General features: G+C 46.1%; 2 protein-coding genes across 15 annotated transcripts in view; one reads left to right on the top strand and one right to left on the bottom strand.

Moving 5' to 3' along the window:
- Positions 1 to 978: 978 nt before the first annotated feature.
- Positions 979 to 10606, bottom strand: napab (N-ethylmaleimide-sensitive factor attachment protein, alpha b). Its single transcript, XM_030380225.1, has 12 exons — positions 10361 to 10606; positions 9588 to 9667; positions 9371 to 9487; positions 8995 to 9041; positions 8822 to 8899; positions 8385 to 8440; positions 8127 to 8211; positions 6131 to 6235; positions 5727 to 5795; positions 5352 to 5402; positions 2158 to 2258; positions 979 to 2120 (listed from the first exon to the last, which is right to left on the bottom strand). Coding segments are annotated over exons 1-12 (888 nt in total). The 5' UTR covers positions 10459 to 10606; the 3' UTR covers positions 979 to 2119.
- Positions 10607 to 10931: 325 nt separating this feature from the next.
- Positions 10932 to 25337, top strand: part of cep295 (centrosomal protein 295) — a 28746-nt gene continuing 14340 nt past the window's right edge. For 11 of the 14 annotated variants that reach the window (XM_030380066.1, XM_030380063.1, XM_030380058.1 and 8 more), the window contains exons 1-19: positions 10932 to 11214; positions 12066 to 12266; positions 13441 to 13565; positions 14256 to 14349; positions 14496 to 14606; positions 15008 to 15148; positions 16691 to 16874; positions 17063 to 17251; positions 17546 to 17806; positions 18216 to 18304; positions 19160 to 19351; positions 20726 to 20799; positions 21085 to 21997; positions 22254 to 22443; positions 22952 to 23125; positions 23653 to 23847; positions 24096 to 24296; positions 24511 to 24711; positions 24977 to 25177. In XM_030380066.1, the coding sequence (XP_030235926.1) occupies positions 11113 to 11214; positions 12066 to 12266; positions 13441 to 13565; positions 14256 to 14349; positions 14496 to 14606; positions 15008 to 15148; positions 16691 to 16874; positions 17063 to 17251; positions 17546 to 17806; positions 18216 to 18304; positions 19160 to 19351; positions 20726 to 20799; positions 21085 to 21997; positions 22254 to 22443; positions 22952 to 23125; positions 23653 to 23847; positions 24096 to 24296; positions 24511 to 24711; positions 24977 to 25177 (3838 nt within the window). In that variant the 5' untranslated portion in view covers positions 10932 to 11112. The remainder of the gene's footprint in view (positions 11215 to 12065; positions 12267 to 13440; positions 13566 to 14255; positions 14350 to 14495; positions 14607 to 15007; positions 15149 to 16690; positions 16875 to 17062; positions 17252 to 17545; positions 17807 to 18215; positions 18305 to 19159; positions 19352 to 20725; positions 20800 to 21084; positions 21998 to 22253; positions 22444 to 22951; positions 23126 to 23652; positions 23848 to 24095; positions 24297 to 24510; positions 24712 to 24976; positions 25178 to 25337) is intronic. The other 3 variants (XM_030380054.1, XM_030380056.1, XM_030380067.1) reach the window with 3 other exon arrangements.

Below are 25337 nucleotides of genomic sequence, written 5' to 3'. Positions count from 1 at the left end.
ACGTTCGTATGTCTCTCGCGCACACCTAAACAGAGGGGTGGTGCGCACATCCAAAGGTAATCCACAGGTGCTAGCTAGACAATAGTATTGAACATAAGAAAAAAGGAGGCCGCACACCTGACACACATGGACTGGCTGCGACATTTTTATGCATTTGATTTTAATGAAAGCCCAGCAGAGAGGTTTTCTCTGCCTGCTCCTCCAAATAAGAAGGACAGCACAGCGACGTCAGTTTCTCGTCCGGTCTTTATATCTACCCCCTCCTCCGCCGATAACAATACGTATTTGGATGAGAGTGCGCAGCCAAGACTGTTCGGAGAGAGAAAGTGCTGTTATGAAAGGGGTTATTTAAAGAACGCCATTATCAGAAAGACACTAACAAACATCACTCACTTTCGTTTCCACATTAATGTTTTAAAAATGTCCATTTGAATAGCTGTTATGCATGGTTACATGCAATTGACAGACAGACGTTGATCCTGCAGGTATCAGTTTATTAGGTTATGTTCTGTTTATGAATGGCAGTGGCATGGCCACCCTACTCACTGTACCTTGCACATTCAAAATGAAAACACGACTATATGAACCTGTGTATTATTTGCATATCTTAGTATTGTATGCAAAATAACAAGGTACATTCATACATGGCACTATAGGACCAGATTAATGTAAAACACAATTGTATACAAGTAGGGGGTCCGTTTGGGGGTCCCTGGCCTGGAAAACGTTGAAGACTATAGGTTTATAGTATATGATATATACTATAAACCTATTATATTTATGAGTAAAGGACAATGCAATAATATAGTATTTGCATTCTTAAATATGAGTCTGCTTATTGAGCTATACATTCCTTAGAAATAATGTACATTATTTATTTTTTTATTGTTTTCACTGAAGCCTGAATAAAATGGTTTCAACATTAGTGACTACTGCTCTTTGTTGGTAATGTGGAAAACAAATAAACACGAAACTTGAAACATTTCTGACACAAAGTTTATTCAGACTGTTTACAGGAAAAGATTTACAAATTCTTCCCACATATTTGGGGAATATTAACAAAATAATAATGGTAAGAATTACTTCATACCTGTACATGGCCACAGTGTTCAAATAAGTAAAGCTTTGAATCTAGCGTATTGCATTTAGTGCAGGCCCTAAAACACACACTTCCAGTTGGTCGAACATGACCAAGAGAAACGGGCCTTGACCGTGGCATAACATTAGAGGATAACTAGACAATAAAAAATCTGTTCAAACCATTCATACCAAACCTATCGAAGTTCTGCTCATTTAATATTATGTGGGACGAAACTTTGATAATAAAGTGATAAATTAACAATGATCAATTTATAGATATGCTTCCAAAGGTTTTTCCTCTAATCTGCAAACATCACGAGACATGATGTGGTCTATGTAAGGCATCGGCTGGCACACAAAACATTTATTAATTAGACTAAAGCAGATCCCCCACTGGTAACTATAACCGGGGGTTTCAGTCTTCAGGCCTGGGATATATTTTATATGTGCTTTCACCAAAGGTTGGTTGTTTATTTAAAAATAGATATTTCTCAATTCGAAGTCTACTTTGTGTCCTTTTGCCCTCGCAATACCAGAAGGAACTCCTTGGCGATGAAGATAAGATGGGTTAATATTTAGCATAATGGCCCGGAATGCGGTGTGTTTTCATGACACTATACACAAGTTGTTGTACTGCATGTGCACTCTGAAAACTAGTGAACCTTTGACAAAACAAGTCTCGAAACTAACATCCTACAGCAGGGGAAGGGAGCGGGAGGAGTAGCTCAACTGGCTGGGCAGGCTTAGAGGACAGCCCATGTACAGGAAGAGGAAGCCAACCCAAGGTAAGAATACAGGAACCCGGCGGCGGTGGTGGTGGTGGCGGTGGGGGTGGTGGTGGTGGTGGTGGGGGTGGGCTGTGTTGGTGGTGGGGGTTGGAGGTTGGAGAATGCAAGAGGTGTCTTGGTTGTGGGAGAACAGTCTGTGATCCTGGTCGTGGAGCAAGAAGGACAGTGGGGTCTTTGGAGGGGGGTCGGGAGGAGGAGAGGGCGAATGAAGGCAGGGAGGAGGTATCTGTACGGGGTTGGGGAGAGGCGGGTTTCGGGGTTGGCGGGGGGGGGGGGGGGGGGGGTGAGTCAGCACAGGTTACTCTCCTCGTCCTGAATGGTCTTCTTGATCCGAAGCAGCATCGTGGTGAGCCACTGGTCCAGCCTGGAGATGGTGTCGTAGTCCTTGACCTAAAGGGGAGACACAGTGAACCCATTACAGCCCACTAGTCTAGGGTACGCTTAGTCACAGGTTGCACTGTGTTGCATAAAAAGTGGAATTGTTTTATAATAAAAACCTATCCCCGCCAGTGCTGATGACTTTATAAACTTTATCAAAAACCGATAGGTCGCTGCTGATTCTTGAGGTCAGAAAAATTGGGCCAACCAGAAGCCCAAACTGGAGAGGTCCATCTCTGCGGTACGGTTTGACAAACCCCTAAAATCGGCAAGCAAGATCGACGGAAAGACTGCTTTCTCTAACGCACCGATACACAATCCTGCCTTTTGGTCTCCATGGTGTCAAGATTCAAAACCGGTTAACAACGCTGCATACCTTGGATTCATCAAGTGTTGAAATCACACCCAGTGATTCAACACGATGAACAAGATCCTGGCTGTTCTGGAATGCCCCCTAACCGGTAACTAGGGATGTGAATAACTCAAAGTATTCATGGTCGAATATTCAGTGGGTGGTATGAACAAATAATCGATTGTTCGATGTGTGCCGACAGTCACAAAGGCAACCATGGAATCATTGGCAAGAAATCACTTAATATCTTAAACGCAAAAAAACAACTGGTAACCTGGTAAGTAGTTCCAGTCACTACTTCAAAACAAGCCTTCAAAACGAAAAAAAGGTAAATTGTGAAAAATGCATTAAACTGTAATCAGAAAACGCGGTTATATGCTATAGCCCCTATAGTATCTGTTGTATAAAGGCTTGGACGAATTTCAAATTATAAATATGTACACTTTATGTTGAAAGTATAGACCGTCGCGTTCCCATTGAAGCGGATGGCGCAGTGATTCGGTCTTCAAAACGAGAGCTGGTAAATTGTGAAAAATAAATCAAACTGTAATCAGACAACCAGTTATATGCAATAGACCATAGAGTATCTGTGGTATGAAGGACGAATTTTGAATGGAAATATGTACAATGCATAACGTTAGCTCTCTGGCTCATAGCTGAGCGGACTAGATTAGCTCCCGTTGCCAAGTCGTAGCTAAAGTCCGTCCTATTTAATGGAGGAGTGAACAACCTTTCCGTTGCATCAGAACGTTACGGGAGGGTAATGATTGTTCCAGGTATTAGTCAAACCATCAGGCGTTACCAGGGAAACAAAGTTATGGCTTGTGAAAAACTTTATATTTGGATTGTAAAACGCATGAAAATATAAATGAATGGTCTTCATTTATTTTCTTTGGCAAGTGACCGTGGTATAAGTGGAATACTGCCCTTCGAGGTGTCCAATAGGGTTGCCGCGGTGTGGACATTTTCACACCGAGTAATACACTCGTGTCAACACCGGTATTACCGGTATAAACGGTATTGACTTTGAAACTATAGGTCAACCGCCATCTTCTCCGTCAACTCTCCTCTCACACTCGGTGACAGCGGCTGGCAGCGCGCCAATTCTCGGCGTCTTATAACGTTCTATATATAATAGTATATATATAGTATAATATAAATGTATATATCATAATATCACGGCCAAAAGCTCTGTGCGCCTCCGGATGGCCGTAGCGCGGGGAGCTAATGTAGGGATTGGGCTCCGCGGGGTTTGTTTACCGCGTTGCTATGGTTACCGGTCTTGTAAGGAAGCACGTCATTTCTCGGCACGACAATTCTCCCGCACAGAGCAGAACTGTGGCCTATTCTACACATTTTAATTTTCTTAATCATAATTATATTATTCATTTTTACTGAATTAGTTTTTTATTACTGAAAAAAAAAAACAAAAAAAAAACGGTAACACCGGTAATACCGTATACCGCGGCAACCCTAGTGTCCAACATTACTTCCGGCCGTTAATTCTTGTTTATTTGAATGGTAAAAATTGTTAACGGTCCAAATGTTAAAAATCAACTTTGATCCTTGCAAACGATGAATCGAATAATCAAATATTCTGACCCATCCCTACCGGTAACAATATCGCAATTTAAAATATTTGAGACCTTCCCTTACAAACTTGACAAGAAAGAACCAGCTCCTCATGGCGAAGGGATAGAGGAAATGGAGAAGGCGCTACATGACCTATGAGAGGTTTTCTGCATCCTGCCAGTGTTGGAAACCCTCCCGACTTCATTAATGACGTGATTGTTCCCAGAATCTATCTGTAGGAATTGAAATCGGAGGGAGCATTGCTAGACCACTGTTAAAAAGAGGGCCCAGCCATTAAATGGGCACTGGAACTTCTTAGTTAGTGAAGGTTTGTGCTGTTCACAGACCAGTCTAGACCAGTCTAGTAAGAGGGAGACAAATGCTTCTGTGGGTAATGTTTTTTGTCCTTACAATAAACAAATGTCTCTGTTGTCAACAGGTCTGGAGCAAAACATTGTAACGTGGATGCCTCATCAAAGACTGCAGCCATGGCCTATACGGTCAAAACAATTACGAACTATGTCCTTTTCTAACCTCTTTTTCTTGACCTCAATGGGAAATGTTATGAGGTGAAGGAAAATATGAAGGAGAATTCATTAGAATGAACATTAGAAGACAACCGCGTTGCAAATGGCGCATTTCCACCAGAGGGTATACGAGCTATTGGTCGACAGAATCGTCAGTTCCGTGCGACGGGGATAATGACAAACAAACGCAGTACCCGCAAGGTATTTCTGTACAACGGCGAAAGCTTCGTTTATTCAAGAAAATGTTCCCAAAAGTTTGACATCCTTCTTGGTCCTCCTACATTGTTGCTCTTTTATTGTGTCGCGTTCTTTTTCCTTGGATTTAATAGGAGGCTACACTGTGTCGGGCTGCTATGAGGTCCCGATGCTTACGTAGCTGTCGCTCCATCCGGCTTAAACCCCGCCCTACCATAAGGGTACGGTCGGCGTTGGAAACGCGAGCCGTAACTGAGCTGGGCTATACCGTACCCTCACTACTGGGCTGAGGCGGGCAGGGTCCCAAGCGTACCCACCGGTGGAAAAGGGGCACAAGAGAATCCTGTCTCCTTTCCTTTTGGAAAGGATGCGTCAGTGTACCATATGCTAACGGTTTGCTGTCCCAACACATCTCAAGTGCACCCCAGTTACAGTGTGTAATTACTCAGCATTTCTCACCGAATCAGTATACGCTTCCACATTCTGCTCTTCACAAGCATCTAGAAGTTTCTGCATGGAATAAAATAAAAACATTGAGAAAATATGATCAATTACTAAGGAAAACTGTGCATTCACCATGTCTTCATGGTGTTTCAATGTAATTATACAGGGACAAAATTAAATGTTGATGTTAAACATTTGCAGGTGGGTAAGGCACATTTGCAAACTTCTTTGGCTACTTCGCATGGACAGATTAGTATGCAGTGCGCGAATGCAAAGTTCATATTCGATTCATCAAAATGTTACATCTGCTCACGCTTTATCTTGATATGTACATGTCAAAGCCACATGTGACCAACTAGAACACAGGGTAAACCCGTAAGGAAGACCTACCTTCACCAGCTTGCACTCCCGAGAGTCAGAAAAAGCAGGAAACATGTCCTCGTACTTCTGTACTGCAATCTGATGGACAAAAAGACACTATGTTTAATAACTTTTATTTTATACCATTATTATTTTGTGGGTGTTTTGTCGGGATACTACCGGTGGGCGTAGTATGTGTTGTTGTGCATATCAGGAACAGGTGTGCTTTGTTGTGTAAGGCAGGACTATGTAGTGGTTAGGGTGTTCCGACTCTGCTGAAATGTTCAGTTTGATTTGCAAACAGTCAACCTGTAGGGGTCGTTCAGCTGTATAGCCCTTATCATTAGCTTCTCCTTAATGAAATGTACCTGAATTCACCAAGGCGCTTCCGATAAAAGCTAGATAACCAAATAACTGCCGTGGCAATTCAGTACCTTTGCGTTGAGCATGTCCACACAGAAGTGGCAGAGGGCAGCTTTGAAGAAGTGGTCCTTGGCGCTGTACTTGAGGAGGGTGCTGTCCATTGCATGGGTCCCAACCTGAGGTTAACATAGGCTCTGGTGTTACTACAATCTGTTATCAACCTGGAGTTAACATGGGCTCTGTCGTTACTACAACATGAACTTTCCTGAAGTTAACATAGGCTTGATTTGGCAAACTTTTCATAGGCGCCGCGCAACCCACATACTCAGCTCTGCTGCTCATCCAACAATTGCATGTTCATTACAAATGGGGGGGCACCATTTGAAACGGAACTATACAGGCTTTCCAGCGGTATAAGATTTATTGCCAAAAAGCATTGGTACCGCAGAGAAATAATCGACCAAACACAAATTTCCTTACTTTTTGTACTAAGGTTATATATTGTTGGGAAAAATAACCTGCTGAGTACATCACATGTACATTACAAATATAGCTAACTCCTACCATAGCCTGATGAGCACATCACATGGCAGTCACATTACAATATAGTCAACTTTTAACACAACACAAACATGATAATATAGTCAGGTCAAGGCCAGAGCCAAGGCCCCATTTCTCCTCCAGGCAAATGGTAGACACTCAGACAATGCACCAGTCATCCTCAAGAACGGGAGAGCCACACACAGGAGACACTTTGAAGCTCTCCCCCGTTAGGAAGAACACAAGAAGATACACATGCATATACTAGGGCCTGGGAGCCAAGGTCAAGCAAAAACACACAGAACCACACACATCTCAAACGCACACACCTCATCAAGAGGAGGATACAGCATAAGACTGTATCACACAGAGACTCTTCACCTTCTTCTGAAGCAGACCTTCCACGGAGGCGAAGCTCTGGACGAACCATCAGCGCTGATTAGGGACTTAGACATATTCGATTTCTCACGCTTTATGACTCTGTATAACCGTTGCCACTTTACTTAATAAATCCAAGGTCCTCGTGCCGACAGACTTTATTACCTCTCCGTCTCATTTTATCTGGTCCAGTAACTAGACAGACCGTTTTTCCCCTCAATTTATATATATATATATATATATATATATATATATATATATATATATATATATATATATATATATATATATATATATATATATATATATATATATATATATATATTTGTGTAACCAAAGAGAGAGAGGTATGATCAGTTAAGCATGACGAAGGAGAAGTGTATGGAAGTAAATCTTTGCCATCGGATTTTGAACATAAAAAGCCACTGAATTCTAAGCACCAACTAAAGCGCTACTACTAGCGAACTACTTTCAGCGTGACTGGAGAGAACTTCCTTAAATTAACCTTTAATGCTAGATTTGCATGAACGCTATTGTGTGAATTAGTTTGGTTCTCTTTCATGGAAGCCAGAAGTGGGTGATTCCTTTGGCTTGCCCCATTAATTCAACCCATACACACGCTCACACGCCACATTTGGGCCGCTATTTAACAGTGTTACAGGTAGGAATCAAATGTTTTTCCCGTACGTAGGGTAGGCCTAAGCATACGTCCTCTTTTGCCCGGACATGACCTCTTTTGAGACAATGTTTTGCGGGATTTCAAAATCGTCCGGGATTTTATTAAAGCCTCATACATGTTCACATTGAATTTGCGTTGCATTTCTCCTAAAGGTGATTGATAAAGTTCTATCTAGACTATTGAACACACACACACACACACACACACACACACACACACACACACACACACACGATGATACTTGATGATTATAAACAAGATCATGTTAAATAGCTAGCTACAATATTAGGTGATGGGCAGGCTTAACTATTTCAGTTGGCATTTGATTTCAACACAAAACAGGCATGCTTCTACAGCTTAGGCTGCTAACTATCCTATCATAAAAATTCCCTGGATCTCATTGTGTCTCTTCACTACTTGAATAAATACATTTGATTTTCAGTCAACAAGAGTGTTGTGATGTGTTTCACCTGTTCATAAATCTCAATGGCTTTGGGGTACTGCTCTAGTTGAGCTGCATAGGTTGCCACTTTGAGAAGGCACTTGTTAGCCGAGCTGAAACACATAATACATGTCATGTCATGTCTGACTCTTCATATTAATACAGAAAATATCAGATCACCCTGAACAGTGTATGTGTAATATAATCAGACTTTCATTTCCAAGTAAACATGCAATTAACATATGGAAGGAACTTTGTGCACTGATATACACACATATTTTGTTACCTGGTGGATTCTTCTCCTTTGTAATAATCGGCAGCCTGTTCATAGTGAGCTACGGCCTAGGGATGACACAGGTCAAACACAGCATTGTAAAAACCGATAGCATTAAATAATACTAAAATATACCTTTCTGTCAAATGATGAAGCCCAGAGAGATATAGTGGTGTTTTATTAGGAGGTTATTAAGAGGTTAACTAATTTTCCATGAGACCTTTGAGGGTTGCAAAATCATTCAAATATTCCCATGTCAAATAATTGAGGGAGAGTATTCTAAATTATTAAAATAAAATAAACATTAATGTCGGGATATAAGATGGCTTCTACCCTACCATTGCAAATTCCGAATGAGGAAGACATTCAAATAATACACCATGTTTTTAACAAACCAAACTTTCTATGTCACATTCAGACTTCCAAAAAAAAAAAAGATATCACCTGACCTTATCGACATCCACCAGCTCAGTCTCAAAGATCTCTGCGATTGCAATGTGGTGTTTTGCAGCAATATTGAATCTCCCCTATAGAAAAGACACGTTAAGGAAATATAACGGTACGGCACACAATACTAACTGAATCAGGCTATTACAATTAACTGTATAATAATGTGTCTCACCATGTCTGTGTATATCTCAATGGCTCGACTTAGGCAGTTGATTGCCTCTGTTCAGGAAAAAAATATATAATAACATACTTTACATGCTTTGAACATAAAAACATTGGACATCTTATCTTTGCATTTATATAGCGCTTTTCATCTCAAAGCCCCTTAATGTTACCGCCTCACATTCTCCCATCAATTCACCCATTCATTCACTTATTCATTAATTCATTCATTCATTCACGGTACCGCATTGGTGGAGTCCACCATGCCAGCCAGGTAACAAATTCGCTGGTTGGGAGCAGTATGGGTTGAGGAGCTCATGTGGAAAGGTCCACGATAGACAGAGCTGCAACTCTAGGCAGTTATATTGATTGCATTTTTCGCTGACCGTGTGGGTCTGCTTTTTTGAAAGCGTTTCCGGCGTCTATGAAGTTGGTGGCGGCATCGTGTTTGCTCTGCATCTGAAGGTGAAGCTGTGCTGCTTGAGAGAAGGCGTTTCCTGCAGCTGGAAACATTAAAAGTATACACATTTGAAGAGCAAAGTTCACCCAAACGTGTACATTTGCCAATCTGTAGTACGTATCCATGACATCTGAGATACCTACCGCACCAGTTCTTGGCCATCTTGAACATGTTAGCTGCTCTCACATACAGGTCACACGCCTCCTCCTGCTTGGATGAGCTCCTTCATGACACAACACACATTCAGTTAGAGAAATTGTGGTTGTTTCATCAAAACCTAAACTATAATTTAGCAGTTGCTGAAATTGACACATGTTGTAATTACAAGTTGTTGTTGACAAGCTTAAATGGGAAAATAGCACATGGCAGTTACAATAGTTCTGTGTGAATGTATGACATAATCGCAGTACATTATGGACCGTAGTGGGTTTTGTATATGGTATTAATGGTGATGCAGTTAATTATAGTGTTAAAGATTCAAAGTATAATATAGTATTAATGGTTCACAGTTGAATAGGGTAATAATGGTTTGCAGTATAATATGGTTCTAAATGGTTCCCAGTATAATATAGTAGTAATGGTACAGAGTATAGAACCAATGGTTCCAGGTATAATACAGTAGTCCTGGTTTGCAGTTTAAAGTAGTAGTTATGGTTTCCAGCATAATAGTACTAATGTTTCCCAGTATAATATAGTAGCAATGCTTTGCAGTATAATAACGTTATAGTAGTAATGGTTCCCAGTATAACGCCAGCTGACATTATTAGCTTGTTACATTCTATGTGTGTTGTTGTTTTGCCACTGGACTAGCTGACAGTTAAAAGCTAACAGCTAGAAGCTAGTAGCTATGAGAGTGCTCTTCCGCTGTGTTGGCTTATGAGTTCCCTGTATTGGATTGGAAAATTCTAACTCTAACCCGAAAAGTGCCCCCAAAAACGACGATGACGACTTCATCTTCTTCTCGGCCTCCGCCATCAGAGCCATGGCTTCCTTTTCCTTCCCAGAATTGTCCATTTCCAGTGGTTGTTGCGATGGCAAAACTAAAAGAATAAGGCGTAACAGCTATTATTACAATGTTTGCTAACTAGCTAGCTGGTGGTGTGTTAGCCTTGTGATGTCACCAATCATGTGTCGGGAGTGATGAGGACGTCACTATCAGGTGATATGGTGGAGTACAAAAGGTATTCCCTCCACTGTACCAATTTACTAATGTATAATTAAAAAATGTCATTGGAAAAATTACTGCATATCTCAAAGCCTTCGAATTTAAGTAAATCCATAGATCCATTAAAAAACCAAACAGTTATTTTTATGATTATCAATAAAAAATCATCACGGAGGCTTTATTTACACCATAGGATAAAAAATAATACCCATTTGTTTATTTTATTGTTATTATTATGTGTTGTTTCTTTTATATAAGAGAGCTGATTGGCTACCGTCGAGTAAGGGCGGCCGGAAAGCGGGCATTTCAAACAACAGGATGTGACGTACCAGGACGCGCAACGTCTCTTGTTGGCATGGATTTAGGGTGAACGGAAACACACCCTAATATATTGTTGTATCTGTATTAGTCAGCTTTTAAACAGAACGGCCGTAGTTATGATGTTTTAATGTTCACGACGGCTATGCAATGCTGCGTCCCAACTAAAACTAAACGCAGTGGTGATGAAGAGGAAGACGCTAAGGCGGCTCAGGCTGAGTCCTAATGAAGAGTCGCAGCTCCTCCGAGAGGAACAAGACCGGAGAAGAAAGATACGGATACAGCAGGTTAGGAAAAACAGTTGTGTTCAATGCAAATCAGAGAACAACGAGCAAAATTCGTCGAAGGCCAAACAATTCGTTTCTTGGATTTCGATCATACTCAACCGTCAAAAAAGTGCAACCTACTGTTAATGGCAGTGCAAACAAAAAACGTATATAAGCAATGGTTCCTTCATCCTTGGTCTCATGTATTCCTATTGTAGTCATTGCCGCGCTTCCCAGTTGCACACTTCGAGTCCATGTCATGTTGAAAACGAGGCGGAGACTTGTAATTTTTTTGCCGCGTTGCCTTACCTGAACTCAATTCAATTCAATTTTATTTGTATAGCCATTAATCACCATTACAGTCTCAAAGGGGTTAACACGCCAAATATTCATGACACCCCCCTTTACCCAAGCCCCCACACGGGCAAGAAAAAACTCCCTTGAAATCAGCAAGGAAGAAATCTTGAGAAGAAACGCATAGTAGGGGATCCCTTCTGCCAGGGATGGTCAGGAGTGCAATGGGTGCCACAATTGAAGCAGGTAAATAAATACATGCACATCATAATAAAATGGTGAATGGGATCTGGCCGTTTATCCATGAGGAGAGTCCAGGCATTCAGTCCAGCACCCGCAACACGCAGACAGAAAGTGAATTAGACAGACAGAAAAGTGAATATTGTTTTGATGTGTCTTGTATCATGTATACTCATGTCATGAAGCGGTTGTTTTATCAGGTTTTTTTTTGTAAAACATACAGAATAAAGTCAAGCACATTGTATTCGTATAACCCTTAATCACAGTCCCAAACTCTTCTTTCTGATACCAGATGCAGTAGGATAATCTCGACTGATCTGGTCCTCTCTGTTGTGCAGGTGCGGGAACAGGCACGCGCCAATGCTCTCCAAATCAGGACCGATGTGCAGAGGAGACGGGAGCGGGAGCTCCAGCTGCTGGCCGAGGAGCTCCGGCAGGACTGGGAGCTTCAGCAGAGCGAGAAGATCCAAGCTCTGCAGAGGTTGTATGAGGAGAGCCTCCGCCTGCTAGGACAGGGCCACCGCAGCGCCAAGGAAAACGTGAGTCGGGGCGTCCCGTCTGAAGATGTCATGAGTCTTCCGCTTTTTAAACGACTTCTGTAATTCTTAATTTACTTTTAGAGATTAAGCTTTTGTCCAAAGAAAAACTGTTTACGGTTAAGACTTAAAATAACTTTATTGTTCCCATGGGGAAACTATTTATTCAACAATTACTCCTTTCAAGATTACGGTAAAGAAAATAAATTACATTTAAAGGAAAACATATTTATTTTATGTGTTATTTATCGCCTTTTCATTACGTTTTGATACTTTTTATTTTTTACTGTAAGGCAAGAACGCCGGATAAATTTGCATATATATACACGATGTGTGTAGGCAAAAGCAAAAATGTGTGTATGCAAATAAAATAAATATGCAGTCTGTATATCTACACTCATGACAATGCAAAAACGGTGTGCATTCGCACAAAATATGCATAACAAAAATGTTCTTGCCACGACATTGCATCACAATACCGGCAGCTTCCCCATTAACACTCTGAATCAGGGATGGGCAACTTTCATGATAAAGAGGCCCACATTTTTCATCATAACCATCGAAGGGCCACATGACTGCACACTTCAACTAAACGTGAGCTGAGAGAAGCTACACAATTTTGAATTTGGTAGATATGATTTCCTGTATTCTGGTGCATTTTGGGGATGGCCACTACCTAAAAAATCATCCAGAATCATAACCTATGTACGGTATGTTAATTTAACCAACATACATTCATTTCATGTTTTCCATGCTCAAACAGCCACATGAATGGTCAGTATTTTTATCAGTGCAAAGGGCTCACATACATCATCATTCAATGAAGTCAAAAAACTGAAAAACAGTGGCCCAACATTAAGTGCAACAACTCAATGAACTCAAACCCAACAAGCAGTTGTAGTAGTTGTAGTGGCGACTTAAGTGGATATCTTTAATGACTGATATCGCTTCTAAGCAAACTAGACACATGGGTTTGCCTTTGAATTCTATGAATTCTTCTCATCTTTCTTGACCGAGTTTTCTGTAACTCGATCAATTATTATTATTTTTTTATTTTTTTATTTTTTTATTATGTGCGGGCCTGACTGAGTGAGGATGCGGGCCGCACTGAGTGAGGATGCGGGCCGCCAGTGGCCCATCCCTGGTCTAAATTGAACGTATGCGTGTGTTGCTCAAGGAGCCCGACTGGGAGGCCATGGCCCAGCACGCTGAGGAAAACCAGGTGAAGGCCAAGCAGCGCTACAGAGAAGCCCTGAAGGAGCTCACGTCTCAGAGACACCGAGAACAGGAGGAGCACAACCGGTGAGAACCACCATTTTGTTGGGTTATTTATTAGCCTTAATAATCCAAGAATTTCTGGTCAGGGATTAATTAATTACCATTTCTGTCTTAGTCTGCTCCTTCATAGAGTGTTATATATATTTGATATATTCTGTAAAGTTGTTTCACTTTACTTCTTTCCCAGTGGCTATTCGTACGGTGACAGTAAGAATAGCAATTAGGCTATTCGTACGGCGCGCCGTAAAAATACTGCATTCGTCTATTTTCACGGCAGGTTATGGTTAGGGTTAGAGTTAGGGTTATTACTATAATTAATTACTATAATTACGGTCGGCCCGGTTAGGGTTAGGGTTAGCGCCGAGCAGACTGATAGGTCAAGTGCGGTCACGTGACAAGCTCGGTCGCCGTACGAATAGCCACTGCCTACTTCTTTACACACACTTCATTACTAACGCTTTTTACTGCAATATATTAGTATTACTCAATCCCAATTAGCCAGCTGTATATCCTGATCCCAGAGGTGTATGTATTGTGGAGATGTCGTCATTTTGTTGTTTTATTTATTTTGACTGGCACAGTTTTTGTCTTTGACAATGTTGCTCCTGCAGTGCCTGAAATTCAACCCAGATGAACATTATCTTATACTATGCTAGCTAATCGGTTTGGACCGTGTTGGTGGTCTGACCCACTGGTCGTGTTGTGTGTCTGCAGTCCAGCTGACGCCAGGAGAAAGGCCCTGCAGGCAGAGCGGGAGCGTGCCGCCTGGGTGGCCAGCCTCCCCCCACCTCCTCCCCACCCCATGGAGGTGACGCCGACCGTTCCACGGTTACCCGTTCACAACAAACACAAAAAACACGTATCACAAAATCAAACAGACGTTTATTACATTCGGCCAACATTTGTCTTTGGAAATGCTGCATGATTTAATCATTTCTTCCTCTGTGTGAGCAGACCATGGAGGAGAACAGGCCTCCTGCTGGGAGATCTAACGTCAGTGGGTTCTCAGCAACGCACCATCACTGCCCGGAGCCCACCGTGGACAGGGAGGTCGCTGCTACTCAGGTGATTTAATTTTCCACCAATTACAAGGCTGGGTTTACTCACCCCCGACCCTATTGGCAGAGAAGGACGGCCCCAGTATCAGGAAGTGAGCGTTGTCCCCGATACTTGAGACACTGCTTGGGTTAGCTCAGATCTTGTTCACACTGCAGGCAGCAAGAACAGCACAGCACCTCACATTGGCTCGAAACCAGCTCGTATCTGGTTCCGAACTCTGCATCTGATCCCCTTAACCGAGAGGCAAGATGATCCCAGAATAGAAAACGGCAGCATTGAAGGATATCAAACGACAATACAATGCAGCATTCTAGCCGTGGAAACAGGGATTGGCCGTAAAGCACATTGTCCTGTTTGCCTCATCCTGATCAGCCGACTGGTCTGTTCCCCATGCGCACGCCCCCCAGCCGGACGCCCACGAGGAGGCGAAGCAGGAGGCCCGGAGGCTGCTGGAGCGGGGGAGCGAGGCGGAGCGCCAGCGGGAGGAGCAGCAGGAAAAGGCGCGTCTCCGAGGGAGGTCCGCTCTGAAGAGAGAACAGCTGACTCAGGTGACCGGAGCCTTCGGCTATCACCGATAGCAATGCTATTTACTATCCAGTCATCACAGTCATTCAGTCGTCACTCAATACTTGGAGAACTATTTGAGTTTGCCCGCTATGGGTAAATATTACGCACATAGTAAATTATACGGAGAGTATAAAAGGCACGCGGGCATCGAAATGACATCCTCACATTCTTCCTCTATGTGTATATACGGTATTATAACTTTAATAGTATTATAACTATGTTTATCTGTTTGGTAGATGAATATGAAAACTTTATTTCACACTCGGGTCCATAAATAGCACAGGATTAATACAGGACAAAAATATAAAAAGTCAGTTCATATACAAACATTTCAGTATAGCGAGCACAGGCCAGAGTGGGATCGACAAGTACGTATGAGTATTATTTCAATGTGGTATATACAGTATGTACAAAATGAGTATTATATCTGTGTGGTATATATGTACATTGAGTATTATATCTATGTGTATATGTGTGGTATATATGTACATTATGAGTATTATATCTATGTGTGGTATATATGTACATTATGAGTATTCTAACTATCTATATGTCCGGTAGGCCCATACGGTATGAGGATGTAGCTATGCGTGGTGTGCATTGTAACGGGGTGTGTGTGGTAGGCCCATACGGTATGAGGATGTAGCTATTCGTGGTTTGTTACATTATAACGGGGTGTGTGCGGTAGGTCCATACGGTATGAGGATGTAGCTATGCGTGGTATGTGACATTATGACGGGGTGCATGCGGTAGGTCCATACGGTATGAGGATGTAGCTATGCGTGGTATGTGACATTATAACGGGGTGTGTGCGGTAGGTCCATACGGTATGAGGATGTAGCTATGCGTGGTATGTTACATTATAACGGGGTGTGTGCGGTAGGCCCATACGGTATGAGGATGTAGCTATGCGTGGTAGGTTACATTATAACGGGGTGTGTGCGGTAGGTCCATACGGTATGAGGATGTAGCTATGCGTGGTATGTTACATTATAACGGGGTGTGTGCGGTAGGCCCATACGGTATGAGGATGTAGCTATGCGTGGTATGTTACATTATAACGGGGTGTGTGCGGTAGGTCCATACGGTATGAGGATGTAGCTATGCGTGGTATGTTACATTATAACGGGGTGTATGCGGTAGGTCCATACGGTATGAGGATGTAGCTATTCGTGGTATGTTACATTATAACGGGGTGTATGCGGTAGGTCCATACGGTATGAGGATGTAGCTATGTGTGGTATGTGACATTATAACGGGGTGTGTGTGGTAGGACCATACGGTATGAGGATGTAGCTATGTGTGGTATGTAACATAACGGGGTGTGTGCGGTAGGCCCATACGGTATGAGGATGTAGCTATGCGTGGTGTGCATTATAACGGGGTGTGTGCGGTAGGACCATACGGTATGAGGACTGTAGCTATGCGTGGTGTGCATTATAACGGGGTGTGTGCGGTAGGTCCATACGGTATGAGGACTGTAGCTATGCGTGGTGTGCATTATAACGGGGTGTGTGCGGTAGGACCGGGAGCGCCTGGTGGTGGAGCTGGAGCACATGCAGCAGACAGAGCTGCTAAGGAGGAGGCAGCAGGTGGCCCAGATGCCCGCGCAGATCTTCCAGCCCCTCCACCGACGGCGGGAGGCCCGGGAGGACGGTCAGAGGGACATGGAGTTCGCCTTCGAGGACATGTACACCGGGGAGAGGAGTGAGGCTTGTCTTTAACACGTCAATCCTTCCTTTTTTCATTTGAAATTGGACTTTCAACCAAATGAGCGTAGCCCTCCCTCTAAGCCTGATCTCTCTGTCTGTCTGTCTGTCTGTCTCTCTCTCTGTCTGTCTGTCTGTGTATCTGTATCTCTCTCTCCCTCTCTCTCCCCCCCCTCCCTTCCTCAGGAGTGAAGGGTGACCTGGTTCTCCAGCTGGTCCCGGAGCCCCTGCCGGCTCCATCCACCTCCTCCAGTCAGGACCAGGAGCTGGATGTAACCGTGGACGACGGCGAGGACACTCCCCCGGAGGTCACCCCGGAGGCCGAGGCCGGTCACCATGGCAACGGGCAGCACCCAGGACCGGCTACAGCGCGAGGTGAAGGGGACACGTCTATAGGGCTTGTGCGTCATGACTTCACATCGCAAAGACCGCCTCCATTTTGGAAGTATAGGAACATAACAATGTCAATTGTTGTAAGTCATTTGGTCACTGTTCATCCTGAGGAGCATGCTTGGGACTGTGAGAAAGTCCTAATTTTGATTCGGGACAGACATTGCTCCTGTCGAGACACGACGTTTAACAGAATCGAGGGTTTCAAGCTCCAAATGATTCTCCTCCATCATCTGTCGCCATGAGCTGAACCCCTTTTTTTTATTTCTCGATTTTCAGTGGAACCGCCCCAACCGGCCCATCGACAGGCCCTGCGGAAACTCCTGAATCGTATCAGGGCCCAGAGAGACAAGGGGTTGGACCAGGGCAGGGACCACCCCCAGGAACCCGACCTCATCTCCTCTGCCGCCGCCTGTCAGCCGCCTGTCCGGCCGGATGAAGAACCAGAGAGGGACTCCTCCATCGACACGGGGTCTCTGTCCGTGGAGGAGCACGGGAGAGAGGCCTCCAGCCCACAGCTCCCCCCGCAGCCCGCCTCTGGTGCGTCGGGTGGGGGGGAGGGAGGTGTGCAAAGTTGCTCGCATTATCTTGATCATCAATGTTTTTATTATCAATATGCTTTTTCATTTTTATACAATTTGAGGGGCTTTTGTTCCCTTTTGGACAGCCCAGTGAAGAGAGACAGTTAATTGGTTCAGATAGAGGGAGGGAAGGACATTAGTAGCATCGGACTGCAGGTGAGAATCTAACCGGGGTAATTTGATGATTAAAAAAACACATTTTATTAAACCCAAGCTGGGACCGGTTGGAGTGATTTTGGCTGTCAGGCATGCAAGGCTCAGTACGTGCCAGAGATTTGCCTCGTCTTGTTTGTTTGCTCTTCGTTAATCATTTATTCTCCATTCAGTGCAGACATTTAAAGTGTGTTTGTTTTGTGTGTGTGTGTAAGCAGTGTTGGAGACCACGGGAGAGGAGTCTGTGCTGGCGCCACTCCCTCCAGAGGTCCTCTCCAGCAGGATGTATGAGTGGAAGGAAAGGGTATGTTCCGACATCACAACCCTCCCCTTAACCAGATGAATGAAATGTGTGTTTAAACGTTGTATGTTATTTTAAGAAGGGTATGTTTAATTGTATAGCTCCCTCCCAACCCTATAGTGCTTTGCATTAGGGGCCACATAAAGACAAGTTCCTGCAGATACGCTTCTGCGCTCAAATGCACTTGGATTGATGGAGAGTTAATTCACATTAGGTGGTGCATCGTTACCTCGTTAGTCCCGCCGCTCAGGCTTCCATGTATGGGTGGGCCCAGGGGATGGCAGTTTGCAACCCAGTGAAACCAGGCTAGGGAGATGGCTTATAGACACCTTTCTCAGAACTTACCCATCTTAGGTTGATATTGAATAAACTATGAAGGCGGTAAAATGATCCATGCATTCCGTATGTTTCATCCTGTTATGTGCGTGTGTGGTAGTGGCTGGTTTATCTTGTGTGCATTGATTGCTCAATGCACCACAGCTGTGGCGCAGCATGGGCATTCCCTGAGTCTAATCAGACTGACTCGGGCCAGCTGGGACAAGCCTTTAACCACACACACACTACAGGGTCGGCTAGGCAAGGAGGAGGTAGACTCAAGCTTCTTTAACCAGAGACGTTGGGAAAAACTTGTTTCTCCCAGTCGGTTATTACTCAAGAGTTAACACGTCCGCTCTAGCCTTCGCGAGCACATAGTTTGTGGACAATGTAGGAAGAATTTTGACTGGCCCAAAATAACCTAAGAGAGCAGATAGCCAACGGTGTGCAGTCAGACGGACTCGGTTGTCACGCACCACCTCACAGGGACATGAGCTCCCCGTCCAAGAGGGGCTCTGATGTGTTCCTCCTCGCGGCTTCCAGGAGGCGGCGCTGGAGCGGGAGAAGCGGCAGCAGATGGTTCTGCTGGAGGACCTGGAGGAGCAGAAGTCGCGGCTGGAGGCCATGCTGCGGGACGCCCAGCGGGAGAGGCAGGACATGCAGGCCGCCGTCAACCAGGACGTCTCTCTCCAGGAACCGGAAGTACCTGCCGCTCTTCCTCCTGCTGCCTCTGAGGTAAGGCCTTCCAGAACAAACGTTCCTCCATTTTATCTTCTGTCCTGGGAAACCCAATCCCAGGTGAATGATGGCTACGTCAGTACCGACTTGTGCTTGCTACAGTCCACTGGGCAGTCTGGTTGGCTGATCATGTCGATAATACATCTTGGTGGATGCTCATGATGTCAAGAGGGTAGAATTAAACGTAAGGGGGTGAAAGCAGGGTTAGGTCACGCTGTGTAAAGCTTTGTTCTTATTGCTACAGCCACAAGTCACGAATTCAATGGAGATTTATAGGAGAGTGATTTTATGATGCACATCATAAAAGAGCAGGTGGGGGTTTGGATTCCTTCAGCTAGACTGCAGAGATTGGTGATCAAGCAATGAACTTTCCGCTGGGAGTAAACCACTTGACTGTTGTTCCCAGCTAGTTTGAGAGCACAACTGAGAAGAAAGGTCCAGACAAAGACAGTTAAATGTCTGTTTAATTCATTTAATATCAAAGTTAACTGTAAACAATAAATCGGTAGTGTGGTGTTTGAGTGATATTAAACTAAATGTTCATTTAAACTAAAGAGTAAGCAATAAAGGCTAAAGGGACGGAACCAAAAACCCAAACAAAACCCTGTTGGGTGCCAGGCAGTCACCAGGGCCGTGTTCCAATACCCGTACTTCCATGAGTATACTTAAAGGAAGTACACTATCTGCACTATCCGTACTCACTTGAGTACGCTCATTTTTCAGATGCGAGTGCTGTTCCAAATCGAGTACTCTGTGGTGCACTTACCGGAAATGACGATCACGACAGTAAACCCTCCCCTGCAATAGACATCCCGCTTTGAACGGTGAACTCTTTACGCCTAGCAGCTATAAAAAGCTATAAAAACTATAAAAACTACAAAATGACTCTATTAATGCAGGCTATGTGGAAAATGCACCGACTTTGGCTCAGCCTAGCTCCGCCTCTTCCGCTACGTAGCTAAGATGGCTGCCGTTGAGTACGGGGAGTGTCCTTTGATCCACACTTCACGATTAGCCCGTTTTGAGTACGGCATCCGGGTCCTTGAAGTATACTTCTTTTCGCCGGATCTGAATTGGAACGTACTGCATACTCAAATTTTGGCTAGTAAGTACGGACAGTACGGGTATTGGAACACGGCACAGGACTTCGGGTGGGAGCGATTGCGGCCATGTTTGATTCCCCCATTTTATGAAGGCTTCCGGCAGTTGAGTTCAATCCCTTAATGAGGTGGGAGGGGCCAGGCCTTCAGCTTCCCTGGAAGGAGAATGGAGGCCAGCAGAAACAGGGAAGCAAGATGGCTCAGGGCCGTCACAACCATCTTGCGTCTATCTGTCCATAATAAAGACATCTTGCTTATCTTGTTCCCACAGCTAGAGAGCTCCACGGGGAAAGATCAAAGCAGCCGCATCCGACAGCACCAACGGCGCCTCCTGGAGCAGAACAGGTGTGTGTGTGTGACTGCCTGCCGAAACAGACAGTTAAAGTCACTTGAAGAGTTTATACTGTTCTGTATGTATGGTATGTATGATGTGTATGGTATGTATGATGTGTATGGTATGTATGATGTGTATGGTATGTATGATGTGTATGGTATGTGTCCATTCCTCAGTCTGCATTTACCTCAAGTACAATTAAATTAGTTTAAACAATTGTATTACTCCATAGCCAGCCTGGTCATGGTTTATACCTCTTTTTGGTGTGCTATGATGCTTATTTTGTTTTGCTGAAGGGTCCACCAGCGGTCGGTGGCGGTCGCCCGGCAGCGTCTGGAGCAGTACCAGCGGGCGCTTCGGATCCGCCACAGCGCGGGCGTCATGCCCAGGCCCTCCGCAGGCCTCGCCCCCCGTCCTCCTCTCGGTCTGTCGGCTGAGACCGCCGTACCGGTGGCCACCCCCCCGGCCCCTGTACCCCGCCCCACTGAGCGTGCAGTGCCAGCCTCGGCCCCGGGAGAGATCCCCGCCCTGCGGTCGGATGCCTGGAGGACCCCTCCACCGCCCCGTCGCCCCGACCTGCGCCCTGCGCCCAGCCTGACCCCAGACCCGGCTCGCTTCCCCCTGGACTCGCCGGAGGACGATGCAAACGGGCCTCCTCCTGCCCGTAGAGCAGGCCTCTCAGCCTGGCTGACCGACAGCATCATGGAGCGGGCAACGGGCCACCTCCCGGAGAGCCTGAGGTCGCCGCCGGCGGCCCCGAACCCTTTCACTCACCGTCCACTCGGGACAGCAGAGAGTGTCACTGCCGGTGTGCGGCAGAGCTCCCGACTCGCTGGGGAAGGAGATGTGGAGAGGCAGAGGTTTGAGCTGCTGGAGGCCCGCCGGCGGACGCAGGAGCAAAGGGAGGAGGTGGCGCAGCAGCTCCGGGAGCAAGAGGAGGCGCAACGGAGAAGGGAGGCGGAGAGATGCAGCCATGAGGCCCACCAGAGATGGGAGGAGGAGAGTGGGACAAAGGCCGAGCAGGAGAGATGCACACAGGAGGAGAGACGGAGACGGGAGGAGCAACAGAGGAACGAGGAGCAACGCAGGCTGGAGGAGGAGAGATGGAGACGGGAGGAGGAGGAGCAAAAGAGACATGATGAAGAGCAGAGGGAGCAGATGAGGAGGCAGAGGGAGGCACTGCAGGCTTTGATCAACACGGAGACACAAGTGGGTTCAACGTGTTACCTCAGTAACGCCTAGATAACCTCCTGAAAATGGAGTGTATTGTTGATAAACGAGGACTAATTTAAGTTAAATGTTGCTCATAGGCTGCCCTTCCGTCATGTTGGTTCTGCTCCTTCGCTGGACTCCATTGTAACCCACTTTTTCTCTATGGCGATATATTAAATGTGAGACTATTTGATATGGTGTGGGCGACGTGCAATGTGTTTTTATAATTAAATGGACTTGACTGTTGGTCCAGGGCCCACGGGCTTGTCCGGTAGCTGAGCCGCCGGCGGCGGGCGAGGAGGAGGAGGAGGAGGAGGGCCGGAGCCGCCTGAGCCTCCTGTCCTCTCTGCTCAGGGCCATCGAGGAGTCTCACGGGGGCTCTCTGTCTCACCTAGAGGAGCAACCCCAGCCAGCCCCCTGCACCCCATCTCCTCCTGCCAGCGGTGAGTCCCCCACACTCTTCTTTCACCAGCTCCAGCTTAGTGCTGGCTTCCGCCTAGGGCAGGCTAGGTGCTGGCTAGCTCGTGGCTAGGCTAGGTGCTGGCTAGCTCGTGGCTAGCCTAGGTCCTGGCTAGCTCGTGGCTAGCCTAGGTCCTGGCTAGCTCGTGGCTAGCTCGTGGCTAGCCAAGGTCCTGGCTAGCTCGTGGCTAGCCAAGGTCCTGGCTAGCTCGTTGCTAGCCAAGGGCCAGAGCTTGGCTCGAGCAGTTCATAGAAATTCTTTGATTTTGTGGTGGGGAGATTAGTACTTGATTCCCCTTTTTCCTGTGTAGGATTAACAAAAGCACATTGTATCTCTTATCTACCGGTAGCTTATCTTTCCCTTCACTGCCGTGCAAGTTGGCTTCCGTGTCGATTGGAGAAGCTCATGGAACAGTGCCACAGTGTTTTCCATGTTATCTGTGTGCGTGTTATGTCCTAAATCTGTTTGTTGTTTGTTTCCCTTTGCTCCAGATCCTGGCCCTCTGCGTGGCGGTTTGCCTTCCCAGTCCTGGGGTGCAGCTCGGGCCCAGAGGCCCCCACTGACCCGCGTGAAGCTCGGCGCCATGGTGACGTTGCCGGGGCAACACGAGCTGAGTGTCATCCAGGAGGTGGAGACGCCGGGCGAGCGCAGCCTGACGGCCACAGGTGAGGGGCTGAGCTGGAGAGAGGAGTCCCACTGGGAGGTCGAGAGGCTAACTGGAGGTCAATGTACGGCAGGATGATAAACGGATTGCCCTATCCAAATGTAAGGCATAACCCCCCCAGACTGCGGTCCTGACCTCAAGGTTGGGAGACACTGCTCCAACACCTTCCTGCTCCTTAAAGACATGGCTCTGAAGTTTCCCTGGATGAAAAGTGTGCGTCACATTACACTAATTGAATTGCACGTTAAGTGTATGTAATGATGGTCTCTCCGCTGAACTGAGCTCTGTGTTTCTGTAGTCTGTTCTTAATGACGTGGCTCTGAATTCACTTAAAGTTGACCTGGATAAAAAATGCATACATGGCAACTAGTAAGACGATTTTAGATGGCAATATAATAACACTTGCATGCCCGTTCATGATTCTTGCATTTTCTGGGTTTTATCTTCATGGTTTAATACACCTGTTGTGAGTCGCTTTGGGCAAAATCCTGAATCAAAGCTGTTGTTTAATATCTTTGTGTTTCTCAGGGCCGGAGGATGTCTTTGGGTCTCGGACCCTCGCAGCAGAAGGCGCCCCTGGGTCCTGGGACAGACACCAGAGACCTGGAGCTCTGCTGACCCACGTAGAGCAGAGGTCTGCGGTCTGTAGCCCCCTCCCCGACTCAGAGCTCTCCACTGAGCTGTCCTGGAAGAAGAGGCTGCTGGAACACCCCCCTGAGACAGGTGGGTAGTGGTACAGCCCGTCCATGTTGTCTTGGTTTGTTCTGTGGGTGGGTGGGTGGGTGTGTGTGTGTGTTTGCGTGTTTGCTGAGCGATGATGTAACATTATTTTTTTTGAATTGCACGTTACGTGTATGTCATGATAGTTACTCCGCTGACCTGAGCTCTGCGTGTTTCTGTAGTGCGTGTGATTCGTAGAATGCCATGTCTCATGAATACAAAGAGGTTGAGTTTACATTCCATCTCCCCAGAGCCCGGTCCCTCCAGGCCCTCCTGGGGGCCATCTGAGCAGCCCCTCGCTGCAGTAGGGGCCCCTGGGTCGAGAGACAGACACCAGAGACCTGGAGCTCTGCAGACCCACGTAGAGCAGAGGTCTGCGGTCTATAGCGACTCAGAGCTCTCCACTGAGCTGTCCTGGAGGAAGAGGCTGCTGGAACAGCCCCCCGAGACAGGTGGGTAGTGGTACATCCCGGCCTGTGTGTGTGTGTGTGTGTGTGTGGAGCGATGATGTAACATTACTTATTTTTGAATTGCACGTTAAGTGTATGTCATGAAAGTCACTCCGCTGACCTGAGCTCTGTGCGTGTGTTTCTGTAGTGCGTGTGATTCGTAGAATGCCATGTCTCGTGAATACAAAGGGGTTGAGTTTACATTCCATCTCCCCAGAGCCCGGTCCCTCCTGGGGGCCATCTGAGCAGCCCCTCGCCGCAGTAGGGGCCCCTGGGTCCAGAGACAGACACCAGAGACCTGGAGCTCTGCTGACCCACGTAGATCAGAGGTCTGCGGTCTGTAGCCCCCTCCCCGACTCAGAGCTCTCCACTGTGCTGTCCTGGAAGAAGAGGCTGCTGGAACAGCCCCCTGAGAGAGGTGGGTAGTGGTACAGTCCGGCCACGTTTTCTTCGTTTGTTCTGTGTGGTTGTGTGTGTGTGTGTGTGTGTGTGTGTGTTTGCGTGTTTGCTGAGCGATGATGTAACATTATTTTTTTTGAATTGCACGTTACGTTACGTGTATGTCATGATAGTCACTCCGCTGACCTGAGCTCTGCGCGTGTTTCTGTAGTGCGTGTGAATCGTAGAATGCCATGTCTTTATGAATACAAAGCAGAGGTTGAGTTTACATTCCATCTCCCCAGAGCCCGGTCCCTCCAGGCCCTCCTGGGGGCCAACTGAGCAGCCCCTCACCGCAGTAGGGGCCCCTGGCTCGAGAGACGGACACCAGAGACCTGGATCTCTGCAGACCCACGTAGAGCAGAGGTCTGCGGTCTGTAGCGACTCGGAGCTCTCCACTGAGCTGTCCTGGAGGAAGAGGCTGCTGGAACAGCCCCCTGAGACAGGTGGGTAGTGGTACAGTCCGGCCACGTTGTCTTGGTTTGTTCTTGGTGTGTGGTTGTTAGGGCTGTAACGATATGCATATCGAAACCAAAATCGCGACACTCAAAGCCACGAACCTGTCTCGCGGTGTGAGAAGGCAGAAGCGCGATACGCCCTTTCTAA

This window comes from Gadus morhua, chromosome 16, assembly GCF_902167405.1.
Source record: "Gadus morhua chromosome 16, gadMor3.0, whole genome shotgun sequence".
In the NCBI taxonomy this organism is placed as follows: domain Eukaryota; kingdom Metazoa; phylum Chordata; class Actinopteri; order Gadiformes; family Gadidae; genus Gadus; species Gadus morhua.
This window is presented reverse-complemented; position numbering and strand designations above follow the sequence as displayed.